The 24,341-nt window shown below is 47.3% G+C and overlaps 2 protein-coding genes across 2 annotated transcripts in view; one reads left to right on the forward strand and one right to left on the reverse strand.

The window, feature by feature from the left end:
* Window positions 1–2,486, forward strand: part of RIF1 (replication timing regulatory factor 1) — a 28,927-nt gene extending 26,441 nt beyond the window's left edge. The window contains exons 30-35 of the mRNA XM_039698759.1: window positions 272–403; window positions 694–771; window positions 862–977; window positions 1,266–1,419; window positions 1,687–1,795; window positions 2,074–2,486. Coding sequence (XP_039554693.1) covers window positions 272–403; window positions 694–771; window positions 862–977; window positions 1,266–1,419; window positions 1,687–1,795; window positions 2,074–2,285 — 801 coding nt within the window. The 3' untranslated portion in view covers window positions 2,286–2,486. The remainder of the gene's footprint in view (window positions 1–271; window positions 404–693; window positions 772–861; window positions 978–1,265; window positions 1,420–1,686; window positions 1,796–2,073) is intronic.
* A 1,812-nt stretch (window positions 2,487–4,298) lies between these two features.
* The window catches only part of NEB (nebulin), a gene marked incomplete at its 5' end in the record, with an annotated part of 67,777 nt that continues 47,734 nt past the window's right edge, over window positions 4,299–24,341 (reverse strand). Inside the window, 23 exons of the mRNA XM_039711367.1 lie at window positions 4,299–5,039; window positions 6,493–6,602; window positions 7,280–7,432; window positions 8,529–8,621; window positions 9,147–9,330; window positions 9,539–9,646; window positions 9,946–10,038; window positions 10,788–10,880; window positions 11,606–11,698; window positions 12,123–12,215; window positions 13,374–13,466; window positions 13,986–14,078; window positions 15,044–15,136; window positions 16,552–16,644; window positions 17,121–17,213; window positions 18,229–18,321; window positions 18,779–18,871; window positions 20,081–20,173; window positions 21,188–21,280; window positions 22,186–22,290; window positions 22,405–22,509; window positions 22,923–23,027; window positions 23,148–23,261. Coding sequence (XP_039567301.1) covers window positions 4,866–5,039; window positions 6,493–6,602; window positions 7,280–7,432; window positions 8,529–8,621; window positions 9,147–9,330; window positions 9,539–9,646; window positions 9,946–10,038; window positions 10,788–10,880; window positions 11,606–11,698; window positions 12,123–12,215; window positions 13,374–13,466; window positions 13,986–14,078; window positions 15,044–15,136; window positions 16,552–16,644; window positions 17,121–17,213; window positions 18,229–18,321; window positions 18,779–18,871; window positions 20,081–20,173; window positions 21,188–21,280; window positions 22,186–22,290; window positions 22,405–22,509; window positions 22,923–23,027; window positions 23,148–23,261 — 2,460 coding nt within the window. The remainder of the gene's footprint in view (window positions 5,040–6,492; window positions 6,603–7,279; window positions 7,433–8,528; window positions 8,622–9,146; window positions 9,331–9,538; window positions 9,647–9,945; window positions 10,039–10,787; window positions 10,881–11,605; window positions 11,699–12,122; window positions 12,216–13,373; window positions 13,467–13,985; window positions 14,079–15,043; window positions 15,137–16,551; window positions 16,645–17,120; window positions 17,214–18,228; window positions 18,322–18,778; window positions 18,872–20,080; window positions 20,174–21,187; window positions 21,281–22,185; window positions 22,291–22,404; window positions 22,510–22,922; window positions 23,028–23,147; window positions 23,262–24,341) is intronic.

Genomic DNA, 24,341 nt, shown 5'->3' on the forward strand with positions numbered 1-24,341 from the left:
TTTGGAATGTGCCAGCACTGACAGATTTGCACTGTGAGGGGTTTTATTGTGAAACAGAGCACCCTGGCTCACTGCAAAACCAGGAGCAGCATGCTCGGGGTTGTACACAGAGATTCCTCAGGGAATCCTCACAGTCTGTCCTTGGCTGAAACGTTCCCTGGGTCGTTCAAGAACTTCAGTGATTCCAAACTGGTGTTTTTTTGTCTCCTCAGTGACTTCACCAAGCTGTGCTGGGTTGAGCTCCCCCTCTAAAGCCTCCTTCTCTCCTCAGATCCGTCGAGTCTCCTTTGCAAACCCCATCTTTCAGGAGGGCCTGGCGGACGACATCGACAGGAGGAGCCCTGTGGTCAGATCCCATTCCTCACCCTCCTCCAGAAGCCTTAAAATCCTCTCCAACATGCAGGTCAGGGTAAATCCTGGTACAGTACTCCGTGTGTCCCGAGTATTTGTGTGTTTATCATAAATAGCATGGCTCAGTGCATGTTTGTGGTCACTTACACACAGTTGTAAGGGCTGAGGATCAGAAGTGTAAGAAACAAAGCTGCCTTAGCCTGTCTCATTCTGTTACTGTGAACTCTGAGGTTTCAGGGGCTAGAATCTCACTATTAACTGAGTTCCTACTGTTAACTGAATTCCTACCATTGACTCAATTCCTACCACCCTGAGATATTTTTTTCCTCTTTTTCTATCCAGCACATTACCACTCCAACCAAAGGATTTCTGTCCCCAGGATCTCGTACCCTTAAATTTAAGAGCTCAAAGAAGTGTTTAGTAAGAAGTGCTTTGGTTCATGTTTCTCTATTTTTTTCCCTCTATTCAGAGTGTGACAGTTAATTTAATACTCTGCCTGTGTTGTCCCAGATCACAGAGATGGCCAAGGAGTCTCTGCCCTGCCTCTCGGAGCTCGTGTACCCTGCCCTGGCTGGCTGCAAAGCCCCCGTGGATGTCATTTTACCCCAGATCACATCCAACATCTGGTCAGTGGCTGCTTGCTTGTGGAGCTGACATTTCAGTAGAAACTCAGCTCTGAGGAAACTACCAAAGAATTTTAGCCAGAATTCTTTAAAGGGATTGGGGTTGGTTGGGTGGGGAAGAGACTTGACAATTTTGGCATTTTTTAAGTACTTTTTTGATGTCTAAAAAGCTTCCCAGGGATGGGCAGTTTGTGCAGGGTCAGGAGTAGGATTGGTGATCCTGTGGGCCCTTCCAGCTCGGGGTATTCCCTTTCTGTGTACCAATAACCCATTTTCCCTCCCCTGCTGCAGTGCCAGGGGCCTGGGGCAGCTCATCCGAGCCAAGAACATCAAGACCGTGGGAGACCTGAGCACTCTGACAGCTCTGGAGATCAAAACTCTGCCCATCCGCTCCCCCAAGGTCTCCAATGTCAAAAGGGCTCTGAAGGGATACCATGAGCAGCAGGTAAAGTTGAATTTTAGCACCCAGGAAGCCAGGATTGATCTCATTGACTGCAGCAGGAATGATGTATTATTTTAAAAACAGCACTTGAAAACCCAATCCCTGCCTGCCTCAGTACCATGAATTCAGGATACAGATGACTTGGTTAAACTATTGTTATTAACAGTAAAAGTGATTGGATTTGTTGTGAGGCTAAAATGTATCTCACCACATAATTTATTGATTTTGCTTTTCAATCTGAAAACGTTTTCTCTCCCCAAAATTGCCCAGGTGAAATCTCGAGTGTTGGAGGAAAGCCCAGTGCTTGAGGATGCAGAGAAGCCTGGAAATGAGGTGGAGGAGAAATCTCTGAGTGGAGATGAGGAAAAACTTGCAGCAGGTACCTGCTGGTGGCTTTTTGCTTTGGATTTGGAGGGTTCTGCTGTCCTGTCTCCATTCTCTGCTGGTGGGAACACCTCATCCTTTTGTTTTTATTCTGGGTTTAGTTTTATTCTTCCAATCGTGCTCAAACCCTGCAAGTGCAGGGTGCAGTGCCTGTGCTGGGAACATTTCCCACAGAATAAATCCACTGCAGGCTGCTCAGAGATGTGATTTTGCACGAAACCAGCTGGAATTCAGCTCGGATTCCCTGCACTTGTCTCCTTTCCCTCCTTGCAGATCTGGCGGACGCGGGCAGCAGCGAGCAGCCCCCCCTGGACCTGCCGGGGCAGATCCAGGCCCTGGCAGCCCAGCTGGCCTCCGAGGACCTGCAGGGCTTCTCGGGCAGGCAGCTCTTGGAGATGCAGGAGAAGCTGCTGGGGATGGCCTCGAGCATCAGCAGGAGCCTGCAGGGACGCTGGCCCTGCCCTCCTGCCCAGGGCCCCGAGTAGGGCAGCGCTCCCCAGGAGGGGCTGGGCCAGCATCCCCTGGTCCCTGACTGCTGTTACTCCTCAGTCTGCATTTTGGGTTATAGGATATTGTTTAATATCTTCATAAGGTTTTTTCCCTTGTTTTCCTTTTCTTTTCCTTTTTTTTCCTTTTTTTTTCCTTTTTTTTCCTTTTTTTTTCCTTTTTTTTTCCTTTTTTTTCCTTTTTTTCCTTTTTTTCCTTTATTTTCCTTTATTTTCCTTTTTTTTCCTTTTTTTCCTTTTTTTTCCTTTTTTTTCCTTTTTTTTCCTTTTTTTTCCTTTTTTTCCTTTTTTTCCTTGTTTTGTTTTTCCTTGTTTTGTTTTTCCTTGTTTTGTTTTTCCTTGTTTTGTTTTTCCTTTACTTTTCCCTTCCCCTTTTCCCTTTTTTCCCTTTTTTTTCTTTTCCCAGTTTTCCCTTTTTTCCCTTTTCCTTTTTTTTTCTGTTTTTTTTCTTTTCCTTTTTTCCTCCTCTTCATTTTTTTCTTTTTTTTTTCCTTCTTTTCACTTTGCCTTTTTTCTTGCCTTTCCCCCCCCTTTTTTTTTTTTTTTTTCTATTTTCTCCTTTTTTTTTTCTCTCCTTTATTTTTCGCTGGTTCCCCCCACTCCCAGATCTGTGGGACTGTTTCCTCCCTGGCAGAGGTGTTCCTATGGGATTGCTATGCATCTTTCTTTCGGGCCGTGAAAGAAAAACCTGACCAAGCTGTGCAATAGCAGAGACTGTGAAAAACCAAACCAACAGAGTAATTAAATTATTTTTTCAACCCCAAAGTGTTCTTAGTGCTGCAAACTCCTGCTGAGAGCTGCCAGCTGTGCCCCTCCTGCCCCAGCTCTGGCAGCACGTGGGAGGTCAGCTGCCTTCATCCCTTCCAGCAGGAGCCTGGGATTTGTACTGGATCTATTTTTCCATGTATTTTTGTACGACTCAAGCTCAGAGGAAATGTTCTTGTCCGGGAGAGAGACTCTGCAGAGCCCCCCAGGCTTTGCCCCATGGCCTTTGCTGGCAGCAGTTCTCCTTGTGGGAAGACTTTTTTTTCCGTGAGGAAATGATGGATTGGACAAGAGCTCTTTGTATATTGTGTACAGACTCACAGCAGATGTTGGGTAATAATTTATGGAGTTTTAATTGCATGGACTGCATTGCTGCTTCTTGGAGACCTTCAGCCAGAATTCCCGGGTTTTCCCTCTGGAATTCTGATCTGTATATATTGTACTGTAGCTATCCAGATGGGTGTTTATTGAAAGGAACTGCTGCAGGTGCTTTTCCAACTTTTACATGGGCAAATAAAGAGCTGATAGTTCCCAGACTTGGTCGTGGCCTCGTGGTTTGGTGGCTTTGGGCTTTTTCTCTCTTCATCTTCCCCCAGATTTGGATTCCCAAGGCTGGGAGGGACTTTGGAATGTCACCAGTGCTGGTGTAAGGCAGGAGCAGGTCCTCGAGGACAGGGTGGCATCTGCTCTGCAAAACTCTGAGTATTTTTTGCCCTGTGTGTGTCTCATGGAGAAAAGGGACAGGACAAACAGCCTGGAGCTACACAGGGAAGCTCTGTGGCTTTTCTTGCTTTTCTGAGCAGTGGTTTTGGCTCCAGATCTGCCTCCTTAGGAGAGTTCAGCTTTCCATCCCATGCCTTGGGGCAGGGAAGGATGTTCCTGACCCATGGAAAGGGTTTTGATCCCAGCTCCCAGTGCTGCCAGTCCTGGACCCTGCCTTGGGGAAGGACATTTCCCTCCCATGCTGCCTCTGCTGGGAATTCCCTCTGCACTCTGAATTCCTCAGGGCTGATGCTACAACCCCTACTATTAAATTGGATTTAGTCTGTGGGAGACACAAGAGCCAGGGATTTTTATTCCCTGCTTCCCTGTGGAGTGGCTGCTCCAGGTGCTGCAGTGGATGAAGCAAACACTGATGTTCAAGTGTGGAGTAACCCCAGCTCTGGGTCCTCCCTCAGTACAGTTTGTGGGGTGAATTCCCTTCTCCAGCACCACAGCATCCAGCCATACTGCAGAAACCTCAGCTTTATTCATCACTAATTTACAAGAAATCACAGCTTTTGCCCCCAGAACAGTTGCAGGAGAACACATTCATGAGAGCTCAGCAAGCAGGAGAGGGGTGGTTGCTTTTCCCTCCCCAAATAAACTGGGTTGAAATACAAAGCTTAAATGGAAAAGGAAATTAAGGGATTGAAACGTTTTAGAACAGCCCAGAAAAATTCTCTTTGTGGGAGGATGAATCCTATAATGTGTGTGTTAGCCTTTGGCAATGGAATTTTGGAGATGTTGTGTAGTGTCTGTGTGATGAAATGTTTGACATTCCAGACAACAATTGGGAGTGTTTGGCATTGGGAGAAAGGCGGGATCTGCTTAGAGGTACCTTTGCAAATGTGTGAAATATTCCAGGTGTGTTTTGCTCTGCAGTTATGTCTGTGGGGGCTGAGGGGGCCAGGATGGCCTGGGGCAGGTGTCCCACCCCCGGGGCAGGTGTCCCATCCCCGGGGCAGGTGTCCCACCCCCGGAGAGCTGTCCCACCCCCGGGGAGCTGTCCCAGCCCCCGGGAGCTGTCCCAGCTCACACGGCCTCCACGTAGTTGGCGGGCAGCATGCCGGTCTTGCCGGTTCTCTGCACGGTGCCGTACATCCAGCCCTCGTCGATGGCCTGCACGTTGACAATGGTGTCCCCGTCCTTGAAGGACACCTCATCCGCGTCCGCCGCCGTGTAGTCGTACATGGCCCGGAACGTCTTCTGCAGGGACACAAGGGACAGGGTCACAGCCTTACAGGGGACAGAGGGGACATGGTGACACCCTGACATGGCCTAGAATGGCTTCTGCAGGGACACAAGGGACAGGGTCGCACCCTGGCGTGGCCTGGAATGTCTTCTGCAGGGACACAAGGGACATGGTCAGAGCCTTACTGGGGACACAAGGGACATGGTGACATCCTGACATGGCTTGGAACTTCTGCAGGGCCATGGGACAAAAAGGGACATGGTGACACCCTGACATGGCCTAGAATGGCTTCTGCAGGGACACAAGGGACAGGGTCGCACCCTGACATGGCTCAGAACCTCTTCTGAAGGGACACAAGGGACAGAAGGGACACGGTCAAACCCTGACATGGCTTGTAATCTCTTCTGCAGGGACACATGGGACAAAAAGGGACATGGTGACACCCTGACATGGGACAGAAGGGATGTAGTCACACCCTGACATGGCCTGGAACATTTGCAGGGACACAGGACAGAAGGGATGTGGGCAAAGCCTTACAGGGGACAGAAGGGACACGGTCACACCCTGACATGGCCCCAGCCCTCTCCAGAAGGGACAGAAAGGACATGGTCAGAGCCTTACAGGGGACGGTAAGTCTTCAGGAACACAAAGGGACAGAAGGGACACAGTCACACCTTGACATGGGACAAAAGGGACCAAACCCTGGCATAGCCCTGAATGTCTTCTGCAGGGACAGAAGGGACATGGTCAGAGCCTTACAGGGGATACAATGTCTTCAGGGACAAAAAGGGACATGGACAAACCACAGCAGCCATAGAGGGGACAAAAGGGACATGATCAAACCCTGGCGTAGCCCTGAATGTCCTGCAGGGACACCAAGGGACATGGTCAAAGCCCAGGGGCTGGGATTGGTGTCACGGCAGGGTCTGGCTGCTCCTTCAAATCTGGCTGTGGATTCTTCTCCCTCCCTGAGCCCCTTGGGTGCCCGAGTGCCACAGCCCCAGGCTGTGCTGGTGACACTGAGCCTGAGCAAGGCCAAGTGTCACTCTGAAGTTGTTGCCTCCCAGCAGTTTTTGGAGGCACATTCCCACTGCCCTTTACTCCAGAGGCAATCTCCAAATGAGCACTTCCTCCCACTCCTCAGTTTTCAAGGGCTGAGTAGGAAGAAGAGCTCATTCCAGGGTTCCAGCTGCTAATTCCAGGTTTCCAAATGCTCATTCCAGTTTTCCAGCTGGAAATTTCCACTCATTCCAGTGCTAATTCCAAGTTTCAGGAGCTAATTCCAAGTTTCCAGGCACAGGGAAGGCTCTGTCCCACTTAAGTCCCTGTCACGCCTGGTTTCATACAGAGCTTCAGCCGCACAGATTGGAATGTCACAAACTCAGGCTTGGACTAACTCTATTAATTAGTGTTAGTTAATTATTAATGAGTGGCTGTGCCCCCTCCAGGTCCCCCAGGGTCACTCACCCCAGCAGTGGAGGGGTGGGAAGGCACCGAGGACACCGTGGTTTGCTGGGTGGCCACTGAGGACGAGCGTTGCTGTGGCAGCTCAATGGTCTTGACCTGCTTGTAGCCCACTGCAAGAGAGGGTGGGGTATTATGGGATGGACAAAGAGCATTGGGTGGGGATTATGGGATTGTGATGGAGCTGGTCTGGAGAACGATCATTGTGCGGGGAATATGGGATTGTGATGGAGCTGGTTGGGATAATGGTCATTGGGTGGGGATTATGGGATTGTGATGGAGCTGGTCTGGAGAAGGATCATTGTGTGGGGATTATGGGATTCTGATGGAGCTGGTTTGGCTAAAGATCATTGTGTGGGGTTATTATGGGATTGTGATGGAGCTGGTCTGGAGAAGGATCATTGTGTGGGGTTATGGGATTGTGATGGAGCTGGGTGGGATGAGGATCATTATGTGAGGTTATTATGGGATTGTGATGGAGCTGGTTGGGATAAAGGTCATTGTGTGGGGATTCTGGGATTGTGATTGAGCTGGTTTGGATAAAGATCAGGGACAGGCCACTGGGACAGGACAAAATCAGTTTGATAAAGGTCATTGTGTGGGGATTATGGGATTGTGATGGAGCTGGTTGGAATAAAGATCAGGGACAGGTCAAAATCAGTTAAAAATGCACATTTACAGCTGTGGCTTGTGCACAAGTCAACATTTTGGAGGTGGGTTTTTCCCTGGCGGTGGGATTGCTGCACACACTCCCACGGGCAGCCCGTCTGTCCCCGTGGGTGTGCTGTACCTGTGGCCGTGGTGGTGAAGAAGCCCCCGTTGCTGTAGTAGGACAGGCGCTGGTCGGTGCCCTCCGAGGGCTCGGATTTCTCGTCGGCCGCGCCGCTGATGCTCAGGGCGCTGGCGGAGCGCGAGTGCTCGCGGCTGCGGCGCTGCGCCTGGACTGGGGGCAGCAGGACTGTCACCCCCTGGGGCTCAGAGCCACCAGCCTGGGGTGCTCAGAGCCACCAACCCCAGGGCTCAGAGCCACCAACTCCAGGGCTCAGAGCCACCAACCCCAGGGCTCAGAGCCACCAACTCCAGGGCTCAGAGCCACCAACTCCAGGGCTCAGAGCTGCCAAATCCAGGGCTCAGAGCCACCATCCCTGGGTCTCAGAGCCACCAACCCCAGGGCTCAGAGCCACCACCCTGGGGCTCTCAGTCACCACTCCTGGGACTCTTGGAGCCACCACCCCTGGACTCTCAGAGTCACCACCCTGCGGTGCTCAGAGCCACCAATACCAGGGCTCAGAGCCACCACTCCTGGAGCTCTCAGAGCTACCAACTCTTGGGTTCAGAGCCACCAGCCCTGGGGCTCTCAGTCACCTCCCCTGAAGCTCTCAGAGCCACCAACTCTGAGGCTCAGAGCCACCAACTCCAGGGCTCAGAGTCACCAATCCCCAGGCTCTCAGAGTTACCAACCCTAGAGCTCAGACCTCATAGAACCCAGCCCTGCAAAGTTCAACTTTTCCACAATCCCAGTGCAGTTTTATAGTTCCATAGTGGGATTTCCCAGTGCTTTTTTGAATATTCCATGCTGAAATTCTGCTCTTCAATATTCACAGTGTTTTATCCTTTCTCCAGCCTCCTTCCCCTTAGTCCTCATTGCTTACAAAATTTTTATTCTAATTATCCTGTGATTTTCTTCCTGACACAGCACTGGGCCATCCCCATGATTTTCTACCATCCAGGTATTTTTCCTCTCGGACAGGAGCTAAAAAAAAGGTCACTGAGAGCAGCCTTTCAGTAATTCCAAAGGGAAGCACAGGTTGTATCATGGCAGCTGTGGATCATACAAACAATCCTCCTCCTGCCTCTGTTGGATCCTTTTATGATAGGAAGATTAATGATGTATTTTTTGACCATTAGTTATGCTGGTGAGGAGCAGCTACAGCCAAATTCTCCTCTGTCCCCTGGGTCCCTTGGGGTCTCTCAGCTCTGTTTGGCACCAGACCCCACCCCTGCAGGAGTTCAAATCCCATTTTTCCCGTGGGACACACCTGAGATCATGTGCAGGCTGCGGGACTGGATGTTGTCCTCGGCGGGGTCGTAGTCGAAGACGGAGCCGGGGTTGGTTCTCCACACCCGGAGCCCTGCAGGAAAAAGGAAATTCCTGAGGAGAGGCCGAGCAGCACAGCCTAGCAGGACAGCAGGACAGGAGTTGTGCCTTCCCCAGCCCTGGGGGTGGCCAAGACCAGGCTGGATGGGGCTTGGAGCACCCTGGGATAGTGGAAGGTGTCCTGCTCATGGCAGGGTGGGACTGGATGAGCTTTAATGTCCCTGCACCCCAAACCAGTCTGGAATTCTTTGAAAAATCACCCTTATTTTATAAATCAGTGCTTCTCAATTCTGTACAACAAGTTTGGCTTTTTTACAATCAATCAACAGCAAAGCATTTCTCTAATGGATAGAGATGGAGTTCAAAATAGAAGAACCATAAATGCAGTGTGACATTATCAAGGTGGGGACAGCAGGTCACAGGTCATTTACAGCTGTTGGGAAAGAATATTTCCAAAAAGGACTTGGACAAGAACATCTCCAGGTGATGATGAATTGGAATTGCTGTGGCTGAGCTTAAATTAAACCCCTCCTGCAGCAGATGTGCCCAGTCTCCTGACCTGTGAGGTTCTCCTGGTCCTGGTCCACGCGTTTCCGCTCCATCTCCACCACCCTCCTCTGGATGCCCCTGTAGCTGATGTCACTGAAGTCCTGCATGTTCTTCTTCACGCGCTCCGTGATGGGGTCGGTCACCACGGGCGTGAAGCTCCCTTTGCTCTTCTCAAAGTCCTCGTGGTACTTCACCTGCAATTCCAAAGGACTGTGATTCCTGCTCCAGGGGCATTTCCACCTCCTGAACTTTGGCTTTCCCAATCCTAATCCCAGACTTGCTTTAACATTAAAGCCTTGGGTACCCAAACCTGGTAGGACACGTCGTCCTTGCTGCCAGGCAGGGTTGTTTTTACACCGAACTCCCTTCCCAGGGGAAGGACACCTCTGGAAGTGCTCTTACAGTGGAGATGTGTTTCTGGGTCTCCCGCACGCGCCGCATCTCCGGCGTGTCCAGGACGTAGGCGGCTTTTCCTTGGACTTGCTTGCGGAAACTGTCAGAGTAAAGGACCTGCCAGGGGAGGAGGAGCACAGGAGTTACCCCTGGAGCACCAGGCTGCCAAAGAAGGCCAGTCCCAGATTTTTATACATTTTCTATAAGTGACTCTTACCGAAGAACAGTAATTTTATACGTCATAGAGTATTGCGGCAGTAATTTGAAATTTAACTGTTTAAAAACTCCCCAAGAGAACCCAGCTCATGGCAGAAATACTTGATTGCACCAGAAAGCTTTAAGGAGTTCCCTGTCCTTCCAAACCCCTCCTGAGTGAGGATTTCAGGGGTGAAGTGCTCCCTTCCTGCTGCACCCACCGAGCTGATGTTCTCCTGGTTGCGTTTGGCTCTCTCCATCTCCGGGGTCAGCGGGGTCGGGGTTCCCTTGGCCATGTGCTCCTTGTACAGCACCTGCAGGGCACAAACACAGCTCGGGCTGGAAGAATTCCAGCTTCAATTCCAGCTTTTCCTGGCACTGGGGTTAAGGTTCAAGCAAACTCAGCCCTGCAGAGTGGAAAAGATCTCGGGAAACAAAGCAGCTGAAACGTTATTGGCAAAAGGTAAAAAAATAATTAAAAGATCAAAGGGAAAATAGGCAAAAATCAGTAAAACTGGGAAAATAAGGCTGAATTAGGTGGAGTTTGGCTGAGGATGGTTATTTTTGACACAAGGTGCTTGGCTGTGCTTGCAGTACCGAGCTGATCTGTTCTTGGTTCCGCTTGACTCTCTCCATCTCCGGAGTGACCGGGCTGGGAGTGGCCTTCCCTAAACCTTCCCTGTATGCAACCTACAGACCACAGAGGAACTCAGTCACAGGGCAGAACTCACACCCGGCGTGTTACTGGCTTTACACTCAACACCAGCCGTTAGGAAAAAAAAATAAAAATAAATAAAGATTAAGGAAAAATTGTATTAACAAGTTAAATGACAAAAAAATCCTTTAAAATTAGGAAAGGGGGAAAAAAGTCAGCAAAAATCATATTAACAAGTTAAACGACAAAAAGATCCTTTAGAATGACAGCACTTAAGAGGTGACTTTTGAAAGAAAAAATTAGAGGGTTAAATAAAACCAGGCAGAGGTTACTCAGAAGAGCTCTTTGCCCTCCTCTGGTGTTAAGCAGTGCACGGGGAGCTCTGGGAAGCTTTTCCTGCGGGAATACCGAGCTAATCTGCTCCTGGTTGCGTTTGACTCGCTCCATCTCGGGGGTGACGGGCGTGGGGGTCGCCTGCCCCACGTTCTCTTTGTACAACACCTGCGGGACAGACAGCGAGCCGGGCTCTCAGACAGCCCGAAAAAACCGGGCTTTAACACAAATCATTACTTTGTTACGGATTTCAAAACCTCAAACGTTTAGCGCTGCCCGGAGGGGTGAGGAACAGGGAGGGAGAACTGGGATTATTTGGGGTTAAGGGCTCTATCCAGGTGGCTCCAGAGGCTCAGGAAGTGCCTCTGGCTCTAAAAAGCTGAGTAAGAAATGCTTTATCTGCTTTTTTAAAAATCTATATTTGAAGTAATTCCTGATCTTTTGGGAGGGAGGTGGAAGTTTTGTTGCCACACTGCCCTAATAATGATGTCAGGGATGGGTGTTTTTCCCTGAAGTCAAATCCACCTGAAAATCCAATGAAAGGTGAAACAATGAACACAGAGAGAAGCCTGAATATCCCTGGAAAACCTGGGCTAGCAAGGGAATGAAATGAGCCCTTCCAACCCAAACATTCCCTGATCTCCACCAAGGGATCTGAACTCCTGAGATGGTCTGGATAGAACCCACGAATTCACAAACCAAGTTGTGAAAAAGGCCTGAAATTCTGGATCACACCGTTAACACTGAAGTCATTTGGGTTTAGAAGGAGCAATTAATGTGCAGAAAAAAAGAAATGCATCTGTTTTTAAATGAAAACCAGCTCTGAGTGGGAGTTAGGCTGTTACTTGATTAAGTCGAAGCAGAAAGGAAACCAGAAATGTCTGGGAAGGTACCGAGCTAATGATCTCTTGATTGCGTTTGACTCTCTCCATCTCAGGGGTGATGGGGGTCGGGGTCACCTTCCCCACATTTTCCTTGTACAAAACCTACAGGATGCAAGGGAGTACCCAAATGTCACTGAAAAGGGAAAGAAAAACAAGGAAAAAAACCCCAAAAAGCAGAACAAAGAGCTTTGGAGCCGTCCCACCGAGTTGGGGCTGGGGCACGGGAGGAGGAGCTGGAGCTTTGCCGTTAATTAATTTGGGATGCGGGAATCCCTGGCTGGAATCACCGGCGGCAAAGCACAGGGGGAGTAAGAAAGGTTAAAAAAATTCAATCAGGACAACACCATCCATCCCAAAAAAAGGGATTATTTTTTTTTCCTAGTAAAACCCTGGCTGGGGCAGCGTTAAGGAGAAGCCGGTGCGGTTTGTGGAGGCATTTCAGGGGTTAATAAGCACAGGCTGCTGGGGCTGCAGCCGGGCTAAACACTCCACTCGGGTTTTTTAGGGCCTTTTCCAGTGCAAGTACCGAGCTGATGATCTCCTGGTTGCGCTTGACTCGCTCCATCTCGGGGGTGACGGGCGTGGGGGTGGCTTTGCCTATGTTCTCCTTGTACAGCACCTGCGGGACAGAGGACACTCGGTGACACTCCCCACGCCTCCCTCCCCCTCGCATTTAGGAGGGTTTAAAGCAGCTCCTGGCACTGTTTTAGTAGAGGGGGGATAAATGGGGTGAGTACTGCACCGAGGGGCACAAAACCCCCCCGGAGGGGCTGAGCACGGCAGAAAACCCAGAAAACCCAATTAAAGAAACGGCAGCACTGCAGAGAAAAGGAGAGGAGTTTGAGAGGGTTTAGGATTAGAACACGACATTAAAATCACTCTTAAAACCAAGATAACTGACCGGAGTTAACATTTCAACCGGAGAAAGCCACGAGTGAGGAGCGAGCCCTGCGTTATTTTGGGACAAATCCTTCTCCAAACGGTTAAAAAGGGCTTGGAAAGAGTTAAAAGGTTTCAGCTCCGGGTTTAAAGAGTTAAAGGGAAGTTTTGCTCTTGGCAAAGTACCGAGCTGCAAATCTCCTGGTTGCGTTTGACCCTCTCCATCTCGGGGGTGACAGGAGTGGGGGTCCCTGTCCCCACGCTCTCTTTGTACAACACCTGCACAACAAGAAACCATCCAAAGCCATCAGCACTCAGTAAACCCAAACTTCCCTGCGGAACCGGAGCTTTCAAACCCCCACTGCAGCCGCCTGAGGAGTCACACCCTCCCTCCCCTGCCAGGGTCAAAACAATGCACGAAGAATTTTAGATATAAAAAAAACCACACATGGAAAGGAAGATGGAACAGGGAACAAAACGGTTAAAAACGTTAAGGATAATGTAAATATCTGTAAACAATTCCAAACAACGCAAATGTTTGTGAATAATTCCATCAGTGAAGAAGTGGAGGGTCAGTAACAGTGAGGAAGAGAGGATTGACTGTGGGGATGTGTTTGTGAGGATGGGGTTGTGGGGATGTTTTTGTGGTGTTTGTGGGGTTGTGTTTGTGGGGATGTGTTTGTGGAGTTTCTGGGGATGTGTTTGTGGTGTTTATGTGGATATGTTTGTGGTGTTTGTGGGGATGTGTTTGTGAGGAAGTGAGGATGTGTTTGTGGTGTTTGTGGGGTTGTTTTATGGGGATATGTTTGTGGGGATGTGTTTGTGAGTGGATTAAGCAGCAGCAGGAGGAGAGGAGCTGTGTTTTAGGCAGGTTAGGGAGCTGCTGCAGGCACGGTACCGAGCTCAGGTGCTCCTGGTTGCGCCTGACCCGCTCCAGCTCGGGCGTGACCGGGATGGGGGTGCCCGTGCCCAGCTCCTCCCGGTACAGAACCTGCGGAGAACAGCGGCTCAGAAATCCGGGATGCCAGGCAGAAAACATGGAATCCTGCTCCGGACAGGAGCTGCTCACGCCTGGACGCAAAACCGGGCAGAAAAAGCTGTGAAAGCACCAAAAATCCCAAATAAAGCAGCTCTGGGTCCTTTCCCAGCCCAGCCCAGCCCGCCCAGGCACCGCTTAGTTCTCCAGGGTAAAATCAAGAAAATTCACTCCATGGAACAAAACTGAAGGGGGGATTAAATAAGGAAAACAGGGTGGGTTTTTAAGAGTTAAAAAAAGGGCAATCACACTCCAAAAGGTGAGATTCAATTACTAAAATGATGTAATTAAAAATCAAGGGAATAAGAACAATGTAAGTAATAATTATGAAGGAAAAAAGAATTCTGAGAGGGACCAGGATATTATTTTTGGGGTAAGTCAATTATAAGGAAACAAGAATATTGTTTTGTTGGTTATAAAGACTTTTAAAATCGATTAAGAGGGATTTTATTGGCTTTTGGAGTTCAAATCTACCGAGCTAATGTGTTCTTGATTGCGTTTGACCCTCTCAATCTCGGGGGTGACAGGGGTGGGGGTTCCTGTCCCCAGCTCCTCCTTGTACAACACCTGTGGGGCAACGGGCAAAAAACAGAATCAAAGCAGCACCAAAAACTCCCAGAGCATCAGAGGTTTTTTACCTCCTGAGGGGAAAAAACCCTTGGGATAAAAAAAACCTCATGTAAAACTCTGCAGTGACTGAGGCTGAAGGAGGGTGGGATATTGGGAAAAAGATATAATTATATATAAATAATATAATATAGTATATATTATAAATTATTCTGTATAATATATAAATATATGTTGATCAATTAATATACATTTTTATACTAGATAGATATATTTATATATTATGTATTACATACATATAATTTCCAGTGCTCTCCTGGTTTCAGTGGCACTTCCCTCACCTTTCCACAAATCCCAACACCCCCAGAACACTTCCAGTGCTTCCCTGCCACATTTCCTAAAGTAAAAGGCACCAAACCCAGAGGAAAAGGCTCAAACCCAAAGGAAAAGGCACCAAATCTAAAGGAAAAAGCTAAAATTCAAAGGAAAAGGCACCAAACACAAACAAAAGGCTCTAACCCAAAAGAAATGCTCAAAGGAAAAGGCACCAAAACCAAAGGAAAAGGCTCAAAGCCAAGGCAGGAGGATGCAGGCACCAATCCCAGCTGATTTCCCATCCCACCCCATCCCAGCAGGCTCAGGGATCACAGCCACGGATTTGGATCAGGCAAGGAACAGTTTGGATTTTATACATGGGAAAACCAGGGGAAATCAAAAATAATTTTTTGAAGTGATTAATGAAAGGAAAAGCAAATCATAAAAAATATGGCAGGAGAAAGATGGGAAGGAGGAGTCTGAACTCATTAGTGATGGGTCTAATTAAAATAAATCAGGGATTACAGAGGAAAAAATGGCAGAACACAAGGAATGGGATGTGCTTGTGTCAATCAATTATTTTGTTGGTTAAGATTATTTTAAAATCTATTAGGAGGGATTTTTTTTTGGCTTTTGGAATTCAGAACTACCGAGCTAATGTGTTCTTGATTGCGTTTGACCCTCTCAATCTCAGGGGTGACAGGGGTGGGGGTTCCTGTCCCCAGCTCCTCCTTGTACAACACCTGTGGGGCAACGGGCAAAAAACAGAATCAAAGCAGCACCAAAAACTCCCAGAGCATCAGAGAGGGGCTTCTGACACCTCCTGGGGGTAAAAAACCTTTGGGGTAAAAAAACTCATCTAAAACTCTGCTATGACTGAGGCTGAAGAGGAATGGGTTGAAGAGGGATATTGGGGAAAAATGATATAGTTATACAAAAATAATATTCTATATTATATATTATAAATACTTATATATAATATATAAAATGCCTATTAATCAATTAATATACAATTTTATATTTTATATATTTATAAAATATCTTATGTATTACATACACACCAAACCCAAAGGAAAAAGCTAAAATCCAAAGGAAAAAAGGCTGAAACTGAAAGGAAAAGGCTCAAACCCAATAGAAAAGGCTCAAAGCCCAAGGTAAAGACACCAAACCAAAAGGAAAAAGCTCAAATCCAAAGGGAAAGGAACCAAACCCAAAGGAAAGGCTCAGACCCACAGTAAAGGCTCAAAGCCAAGGCAGGAGGATGCAGGCACCAATCCCAGCTGATTTCCCATCCCACCCCATCACAGCAGGCTCAGGAAGGATCACAGCCATGGATCTGGGTCAGGCAAGGAACATTTTGGATTTTATAGGTGGGAAAACCAATGGAAATCAAAATTAATCATGGATTGAAGTGATTAATAGAGTGCTTCCCTACCACATTTCCTAAAGGAAAAGACACCAAACCCAAAGGAAAAGGCACCAAACCCAAAGGAAAACGCACCAAACCCAAAGGAAATGGCTCAAAATCAAATAAAAGGCACCAAACCCTAAGGAAAAGGCAACAAATCCAAAGGCACCAAATCCAAAGGAAATGGCTCAAACCAAAAGGAAAAGGCTCAAACCCAAGGAAAAGGCACCAAACCCAAAGGAAAAGGCTCAAACCTAAAGGAAAAGGTCCAAACCCAAAGGAGAAGGCTCAAACCCAAAAGAAAAGGCTCAAAGCCAAAGGAAAAGGCACCAAACCCAAAGGAAAAGGCTCAAAGCCAAGGCAGGAGGATGCAGGCACCAATCCCAGCTGATTTCCCATCCCACCCCATCACAGCAGGCTCAGGAGGGATCACAGCCACGGATTTGGATCAGGTAGGGAATAGCTTGGATTTTATACATGGCAAAACCAGGGGAAATCAAAAATAATACAGGATTTAAGTGATTAATGAAAGGAAAAGCAAATCATAAAAAATATGGCAGGAGAAAGATGGGAAGGAGGAGTCTGAACTCATTAGTGATGGGTCTAATTAAAATAAATCGGGGATTACAGAGGAAAAAATGGCAGAACACAAGGAATGGGATGTGCTTGTGTCAATCAATTATTTTGGGGTTAAGATTATTTTTAAATCGATTAAATGGATTTTTTTTGTCTTTTGGAATTGAGAACTACCGAGCTAATGTGTTCTTGATTGCGTTTGACCCTCTCAATCTCGGGGGTGACAGGGGTGGGGGTTCCTGTCCCCAGCTCCTCCTTGTACAACACCTGTGGGGTAACAGGGCAGTCAAAAAGAGATAAAAAAAAAATCTGCATTTTATGGAGGGAATTAATGGAATTTTGTGCCCACTAAATGTACTAGAAAGCAGGAAAAGTTAGGGAGCATAAATCAGTTATTAATTTATAATCAGTTATTATAAATTCAGCCAGGAATACAAATCCAACTGCCTGGATAGGCTCCAGCAGAAGAACAAAGTATTATAGGAAGGGAATTCAGAAAATTATTTTAAGAAATAGGTTTAAAAATGCAAAATAGTTTAAACTTCAGGAAAAGAAGTAATGCACATGAAACATCCGCTGTTAAATTATAGGAAAAATATTTTTAAAAACAAGTACATAAAATACGTTGCTAAAAATGAGCAAAAGGGAGATTTTTTAATGAGTTAATTTGAGGGGATTTAAAGTTTGCAGGTGTTAAACAGCTACAGAAAACTGAGTTTTTTCCTATAATGATAAAAAGATACCGAGCTAAAATTCTCCTGGTTGCGTTTGACCCTCTCCATCTCAGGAGTGACAGGGACTGGGGTGCCAACCCCCAGCCCCTCCTTGTACAACACCTGTGGGCAGCAGGAGTGTGGAAATTAAAATAAAATAAAGTAAAAAAACAAATTTAAAAAAATAAAATGGAAGGAAAGGGGAGGACATGGAGGTCAGGGAGGAAAGAGAGAGAAGAGAAATTATTTAATATTGGGAAACTGCAAAGTATGGGGGAAAAAATAGTCTTGCTTTGGTCAAAGCTCAGCACAAAACCCTCAAGGAACAGGACAAGGTGATGATGCTATCACCTCAGCCAGGGCCAGAGCTGCTGGAATGTTCCAAGGCACCTGGAAATTCCCTGGCAAAGGCTTTTCCCCACTCCAGCTCCAGATGTTCTGCCAGGATTGCAGCCAGGCTGAGGTGCCTGTGCCTGTCCCAGGGATCTCTGCCAGGACTGAATTCCAGGGGAGGTTTGGGCAGAGTGACCCCAAAAGGTCACAAATTCAACCAGGACTGCAGAACAAAGTGGTGGCACGGTGTTCTTCCAAGTGGATGTGTCAGGAGGGGGAATTCCAGACAGGAATTCACTCCTGCAGCACCTTCCCATCTCCACTGGATGTTCCTGGTGCTCCTTCACTGCCATGAGCTGGGAATGTCACCTGGGCTCCTGGGGACACGGCAGAGCCCCAGCAGGACAGGGACAGGGACAGGGACAGGGACAGGGACAGGGACAAAGACAAGGCTCTCCCTGCTTCCAACCCAAACCATTCCCTGTCCCGTGACTCAGGAAGGGCTGGGAGTCCATTTCCCTTTGGCAGGAGGTGCTGGAAGGGTGGGCTCTGCTCCTGAGCACCATTCCCACAAGGAATATTTCCTTGGGAAGCAAAGGAAGGCCCTGCTCCAGGGCTTTAATTCCTGAGGTTAAAATCTTCCATCTGCAACAGCGGCACGAGTTAAATCCAGGGGAAAATGCAAACTTCAGGATCCTGCCAGGGCTTCAGGGGTTTGATAAGGAAGGGTTGCTCCCAACACACCCAAGGATGTGACGTGGAGGGGTTACAGGGACTGGGGTTGGGGTTGGAGGTCCCTCAGTACCGAGCTGATGTGCTCCTGGTTCCGTCGGACCCGCTCCATCTCCGGCGTCACCGGCGTGGCAGTGCCAGCCCCTAAACCCTCCTTGTACAACACCTGTGAGGGACAACAGCAGCGCCACAAAACCCCCTCAGCACAGGCCAGACCCACCTGATCCCACCGTTATGGGATGGGGTTTAGAGTTAGGATCACCTGGGATTCACCGCACAAGGATTAAGGAAGAGGCTGGGGGGGATTATTCTGTGAATGGGGCACTGCAGAGAGGAGATAAAGGCTCAGGGTGAAACAAAGGTGGGGAGAAACACCACAACTCCACAGGGATGTTCTGCTGCCCAGCTTAGCCCAGGAAATGCCAGGATTATTTTCAGGCAGCTTTGTTCTTAGAAGAAAAGTGCGTGAAAGTGTAAATCCCCCCAAAAAGCACAAACAGTGGAAGATCAATGAGTTAAAACCCAGCCAGGACTACAGCCCTGAGGAAGAACAAGGTTAGGGTGTTAGGAGCACAGGATTATAACAACAGCCCGTTGTTATAAGTCCTGCAGGGTGGAAGTACCGAGCTGATCTGCTCCTGGTTGCGTTTGACGCGCTCCATCTCTGGGGTCACGGGCGTGGGGGTGCCTGTGCCCAGCTCCTCCTTGTACAACACCTGTGGGACACAAGCAGGGTCAGAGCACCCTGGGGACGTCCCTGACCTGCTCACTGCCTCTGCAAACTGGGGTTGTACACAAATGAAAACACAGCTCACGCCCCTCAGCGTCTTTATCAGCACCAGCTCAGAGTGATTTCTGTTCAAGTCTTCATTTAAAGGACACAAATTCAAATATTCTGCTGACCCCACCCTGAGAGGGATATTTTACTTTTCTTCTTGGTTTAGGAAATGTGACAGAATTACTTTTCAGGCAGTCAGTATTTCTTTATGGGATTAATAAACAGCTTGACCTTTTCTGGAATTGTTCACTGTACAAAGACTTCATTGTGGGCTTTTTCATTTTCACTTCTGTTTGTTTGCACCACTATTTTACTTTGGCTTAAATCTCTAGGAAACAAAAACAACTGAGTGCCACCACTCATGTTATGAGGTTTAATTTAACCTGTAGTTATTTGATTTTTAAAAATGGTATTTTTCATGAAAGGAGATGTTTGTGGAATAACCCCAACCACGTGGGAATACCTGACAAGAGTATTGTCACATTTTGACTCACAGCTCCTCTTGCAAGTAGGAAAATACTTGTACCAAAACAAAACTTGTACCAAAACAAACTAACAAAAAAATTCCACTGCTTGGTGTCATTGAAACAAATAAATCAATTACAGCAAGGGAAAACAAGTTGTGGTGAAGGTTAGAAAAAATGAGGAATTATTTGGAAAAACTCAGTTGTCCATAAGCGAGCTGTCACATAATTGTCATACAAAAAGGCTCCAACTGGGTTTTTCCCCTCAAATTCTGTCTTCCTGATCCTTTTTCCCCAGTCAAACTTCAACACACAACCTGGGTCATTTTTGTTCCAAGCTCTGTGCTCAGAAAAGGCCACAGAAGAAACACAGGCAGCGACTGATGGGGATAATTCCTGTAAAACTCAGGTATTTCAATTTCCTGCTGCTGGCCACGGGGATTTGGGAGAGCTGGAGCTTCCCCAAGGGGTAAAGGCCCTGGAGAGGGCAGGGAGCAGGGAACTCCTGGGCTGATGTGCTGGGAACAGGGACATTCCAGGAACAGGGACAGGGACATTCCAGGGAACAGGGACATTCCCAAGCCGATGTACAGGGACAGGGACATCCCGAGGTGATGTGCTGGGAACAGGGACATTCCAGGAACAGGGACATTCCAGGGAACAGGGACAGGGACATTAATTACCGAGCTGATGTGCTTCTGGGTCTCCTTGACGCGCTTCACCTCGGGCAGGTCGGGAATGGGAGTTCCTTTGCCAATGCTCTCCTTGTACTTCACCTGCAAGGAATGGGAATTAGGGCAGGGAAAAGGATCTACAGGAAAGCTTTCAGAGGTTCACAAAGAGCTTTGTCCTGATCTGTGCAGAGGGGAAGTCTGAAGGGCTTCACCACCTTCCCAAGGGATCCATGGCAAGGCAATTCAGCTGTTGAGTCACTGGGAATGGCACTGAAAGGGTTTTATAAAACCAGAAAAATTCCTTTAAACCTGACACTATTTGGCCTTTCTACCAGCCAAAGGAGAATTTGGGATGTGTAAAAATCCCTCCTATTTAACAAAAGTGAGAATCATCACACAAGTTTCAGCAGTGACAGTGCCATTGGATTTCTGCTTTGCTAACAACAAAAAAAGCCTTTCACAAGAACATTTTTAACATTTTTAACACATTCTGCATGAACAAACTGGCTGCAGTGTTAGTGCATGACACTAAATGACACCACCATTCAAAAAAGGCATGGAGGAGGTTTAGGAGCTTTGAAATAAAATTAATAGGTAAAATAGAGGGCTGTGACCTTTTAGATAACATCCAAGTTTGCCAGGACAAAACAAACAAAAAAATTCTCCACCAGAAAATTCAGCCTGAGCAGAGTAAAACAGATTTTCCTGGGAGATGGTCCCACCCTGGAACAGGTTGTGGAATCTTCATCCTGTGGGATACTCAAAACTCAGCTAATCCTAAAGCTGAGGGTTGGAATAGATGATTTCAACACATCCCTTCCCACCTAAATACTTTTTTTCTGTCCAAACTATATCTGGGATGAGATCAAATTGACAGCAAGATCTTTTATGGTTTAGAAATAGGTTGTGAGTAAGAAATAGAATGTTAATCATTAGAGAGGTTACTGTTAAAGTAACAAGGATGGGCAAAACCTTCCAGAAAGTCACCCTTGACTGGGTGGGTTATTGCCAAACCACTGTTAGCAAGATGTAAAGAAAAGAAAAAAAGAAAAAAAATATTATTTCAAGTTGAATTAGCAGCAGTAGAGTGAGTATTAAAAACCAATCCTTGTGTACCGAGCTGATATTATCCTGGGTTCGTTTAACTCTCTGCATCTCTGGGGTCTTTTCAATTGTGGTTCCAGTTCCAATGTCTTCTTTATACAAAATCTTAACATTTAGAATGAAGACAACAAAGTTAAGCATCCAAAACACAACATTCTTGCTCCCAGACACTGAATTTGGACACAACAGAGCAGCTGAAAGCCCAGAGGATCCACTCAGGTCGCTGCCTCTCTGAAGGTGTCCAAAGTGAGCACCATGTGGGGAAAAAACAGAGCTGATCTTTTATATTTAATGCTTTTTATGTAGGAGATGATTTATACAAAATATCAAATATATTTCAGTAGAATATTCCTGGGCTAGTGGAAGGAGTCCCTGCCCATGGCAGGATGGAAGAAGTTGAGCTTTAGGTTCCTTCCACCCATTCCATAATCAAAACATTTGTAGGCTAATTTTAAGGAAAATATCAAATATATTTCAGTAGAATATTCCTGGGCTAGTGAAAAGAATCCCTGCCCATGGCAGGATGGAAGAAGATGAGCTTTAGGTTCCTTCCACCCATTCCATAATTCCATAATCAAAACATTTGTAGGTTAATTTTAAGATTGAAGATCATTATTTGCTCTAATTTGATTTATACAAATATTTTCCCCTTTGAACTTTGTTCATGGTGCTGGAGGCAAAATGCCACAGGAGACTTGATGGCAACAGGAACTGGGCAACAACTCAGGCACACAGAGCACGAGGGGCAGCAGGACAGGGAGGGACTGGCAGGGGAACAGCACAAAGGAAAGGGACAATGATTATATTCATTTAAGGAGGGACTGTTTGACTCTATCACAGCCGTGCCTGTGAAAGAGGGCAATCACCCCACAAAAACAGCAGGGAAAACACTTCATAAAGCCCAGCTAAACCTACTGTACCTGTAGGAGCAGCACCCAAAAATTGTAATGTTATAAAAGACATTAAAGTGTATTTTTTGGGCTGAGGAGTGAAGACAGAGGTGACCATACCGAGCTGAAATTCTTCTGGTTTTCCTTCACCCTCAGGATTTCTGGGGTGTCCTGAACCACTGTGACTTTTCCTTTACTGTTCTGTAGGTCTGACTGATACTGAAGCTGTGAAAATGGAAAATGGCAAGTGTTAACTCTATGCTGTAAAAAATCCCTCACAGTTTTCTTCAAAAAATGAGATAAATATGGGAGATTTTTTTAACTTATTTCTGGACTTACCATGCTAAAGTTCTTCTGATTCTCTCGGACCCTCTGCATTTCTGGTGTGTCAGCCACAGGCACGTAGTAGGGCATGCTCTTCTCTGCATCTTCCTTGTATTTTTTCTGATGGAAAATCCCAAATGGATTAAAATAGAAAACACAAAAGCAGCCAGAAACAAACTGGAGTTATTGATTGTTGAGTAGTGCCCGTCTTTGTGGAGATGTGAGTTCTTCTCTGTCTGACAGAAACTGAGATTATGCCTCTGTGCAAGATTTATTTTAGACAGCAGGTTATTGAGGAGTAGGAAATTAAGAAGAATCTGCTTAAAGAAGAATTAGCTTTGCAAAGCAAGAGAAATTATTGTGTCACTTGACACAGCAGTAAAATTAATTTGATTATTGCCGTAGAATTCCAGAGCTCTGGAAAGAATTATTCCCTGGTGCCTCCTGAATGTTGTGAGAAGGTTATTTGGGTGTTTCATTAGTATTTCCTGGAGTTCCCACATGAGCAGGATTAATTGCTGCACTCAAGATACCTGGCTGGAAAGGTTCTTGACCTGCTGGGCATGAATAATCTCTGGAGTATCAACAACACTGGTGTAGTTGGCTTTCTCCATTTCTGCCAATTGTTTGTATTTGATCTGTCGGGCAAAGCTCACGTTTAGGGGCCTCGGTCGTCGCTGCACAACAGCTCACACTGGGTTTACCCAGAAAAATCTGAATTTCCTTTCTAGGGAGCTCAGAGTCAGGGTGGCACAGACCTGGCTGGCGATGTCGGTGGCGTTCCTGGCGCGCACGAAGTCCGGCGTCTCCAGCGCCAGCTCGGTCAGGCCCTTCCCGCGGATCTCCTGCTCCAGGGCTCGCTTGTACTCCTTCTGCAGGGAGCCAGGGGTGGGCAGGGCAAGGGGGTCAGGGTCAGGAACAGGGCCAGTCCCAACCAGGAGCACAGCCCACCCCAAACAGGAATAGCACAATCCTAAACCAGGAACAGTGCCGATCCCAGACCAGGAACAGTGCCCATCCGAAAGAGGAATAGCACAAATCCCAAACCAGGAACAGAGCCCATCCCAAGCAGGAGCAGTGTCCATCCACAAGAGGAAAAGCACAAATCCCAAACCAGGAACAGAGCCCATCCAAAAGAGGAATAGCACAAATCCCAGACCAGGAACAGGGCCCATCCCAACCAGGAGCAGTGCCCATCCCAAACCAAGAACAGTGCCCATCCAAAAGAGGAATAGCACAAATCCCAAACCAGGAACAGAGCCCATCCCAAGCAGGAGCAGTGTCCATCCACAAGAGGAATAGCACAAATCCCAAACCAGGAACAGAGCCCATCCAAAAGAGGAATAGCACAAATCCCAGACCAGGAACAGGGCCCATCCCAACCAGGAGCAGTGCCCATCCTAACCAGGAACAGTGCCTATCCCAAACCAGGAATATTGCCAATCCCAAATAGGAATAATGCCAATCCCAAACCAAGAACAGAGCCCATCCCAACTATGAACAGAGCCAATCCCAAACCAGGAACACTGCCCATCCAGAAGAGGAATAGCACAAATCCCAAACCAGGAACAGAGCCCATCCCAACCGGGAACAGTGCCCATCCCAAGCAGGAACAGTGCCTATCCCAAATAGGAATAATGCCAATCCCAAACCAGGAACAGTGCCTATCCCACCCAGGAACAGTGCCTATCCCAAACCAGGATTACCACCAATCCCAATCAGCAATAGTTGGGATCCCATCCCAAACCAGGAACAGTGCCCATCCCAAACCAGGAAGAGCACCCATCCCAAACCAGGAACAGTGCCCATCCCAAACCAGGAATATCAACTCATAATGATGCACACAAATTATATCATTTCATATTATTTCAGTTTGTGCTTCATTACTTAAATCTTGGTTTAGTTCCTTGATTAATTAACTAATGAGTTCCTTGGGTGACTGTTGATCCCAG

The sequence above is a fragment of the Passer montanus genome, unplaced genomic scaffold (assembly GCF_014805655.1).
Source record: "Passer montanus isolate IOZ18808 unplaced genomic scaffold, ASM1480565v1 scaffold1, whole genome shotgun sequence".
NCBI classification, from domain to species: domain Eukaryota; kingdom Metazoa; phylum Chordata; class Aves; order Passeriformes; family Passeridae; genus Passer; species Passer montanus.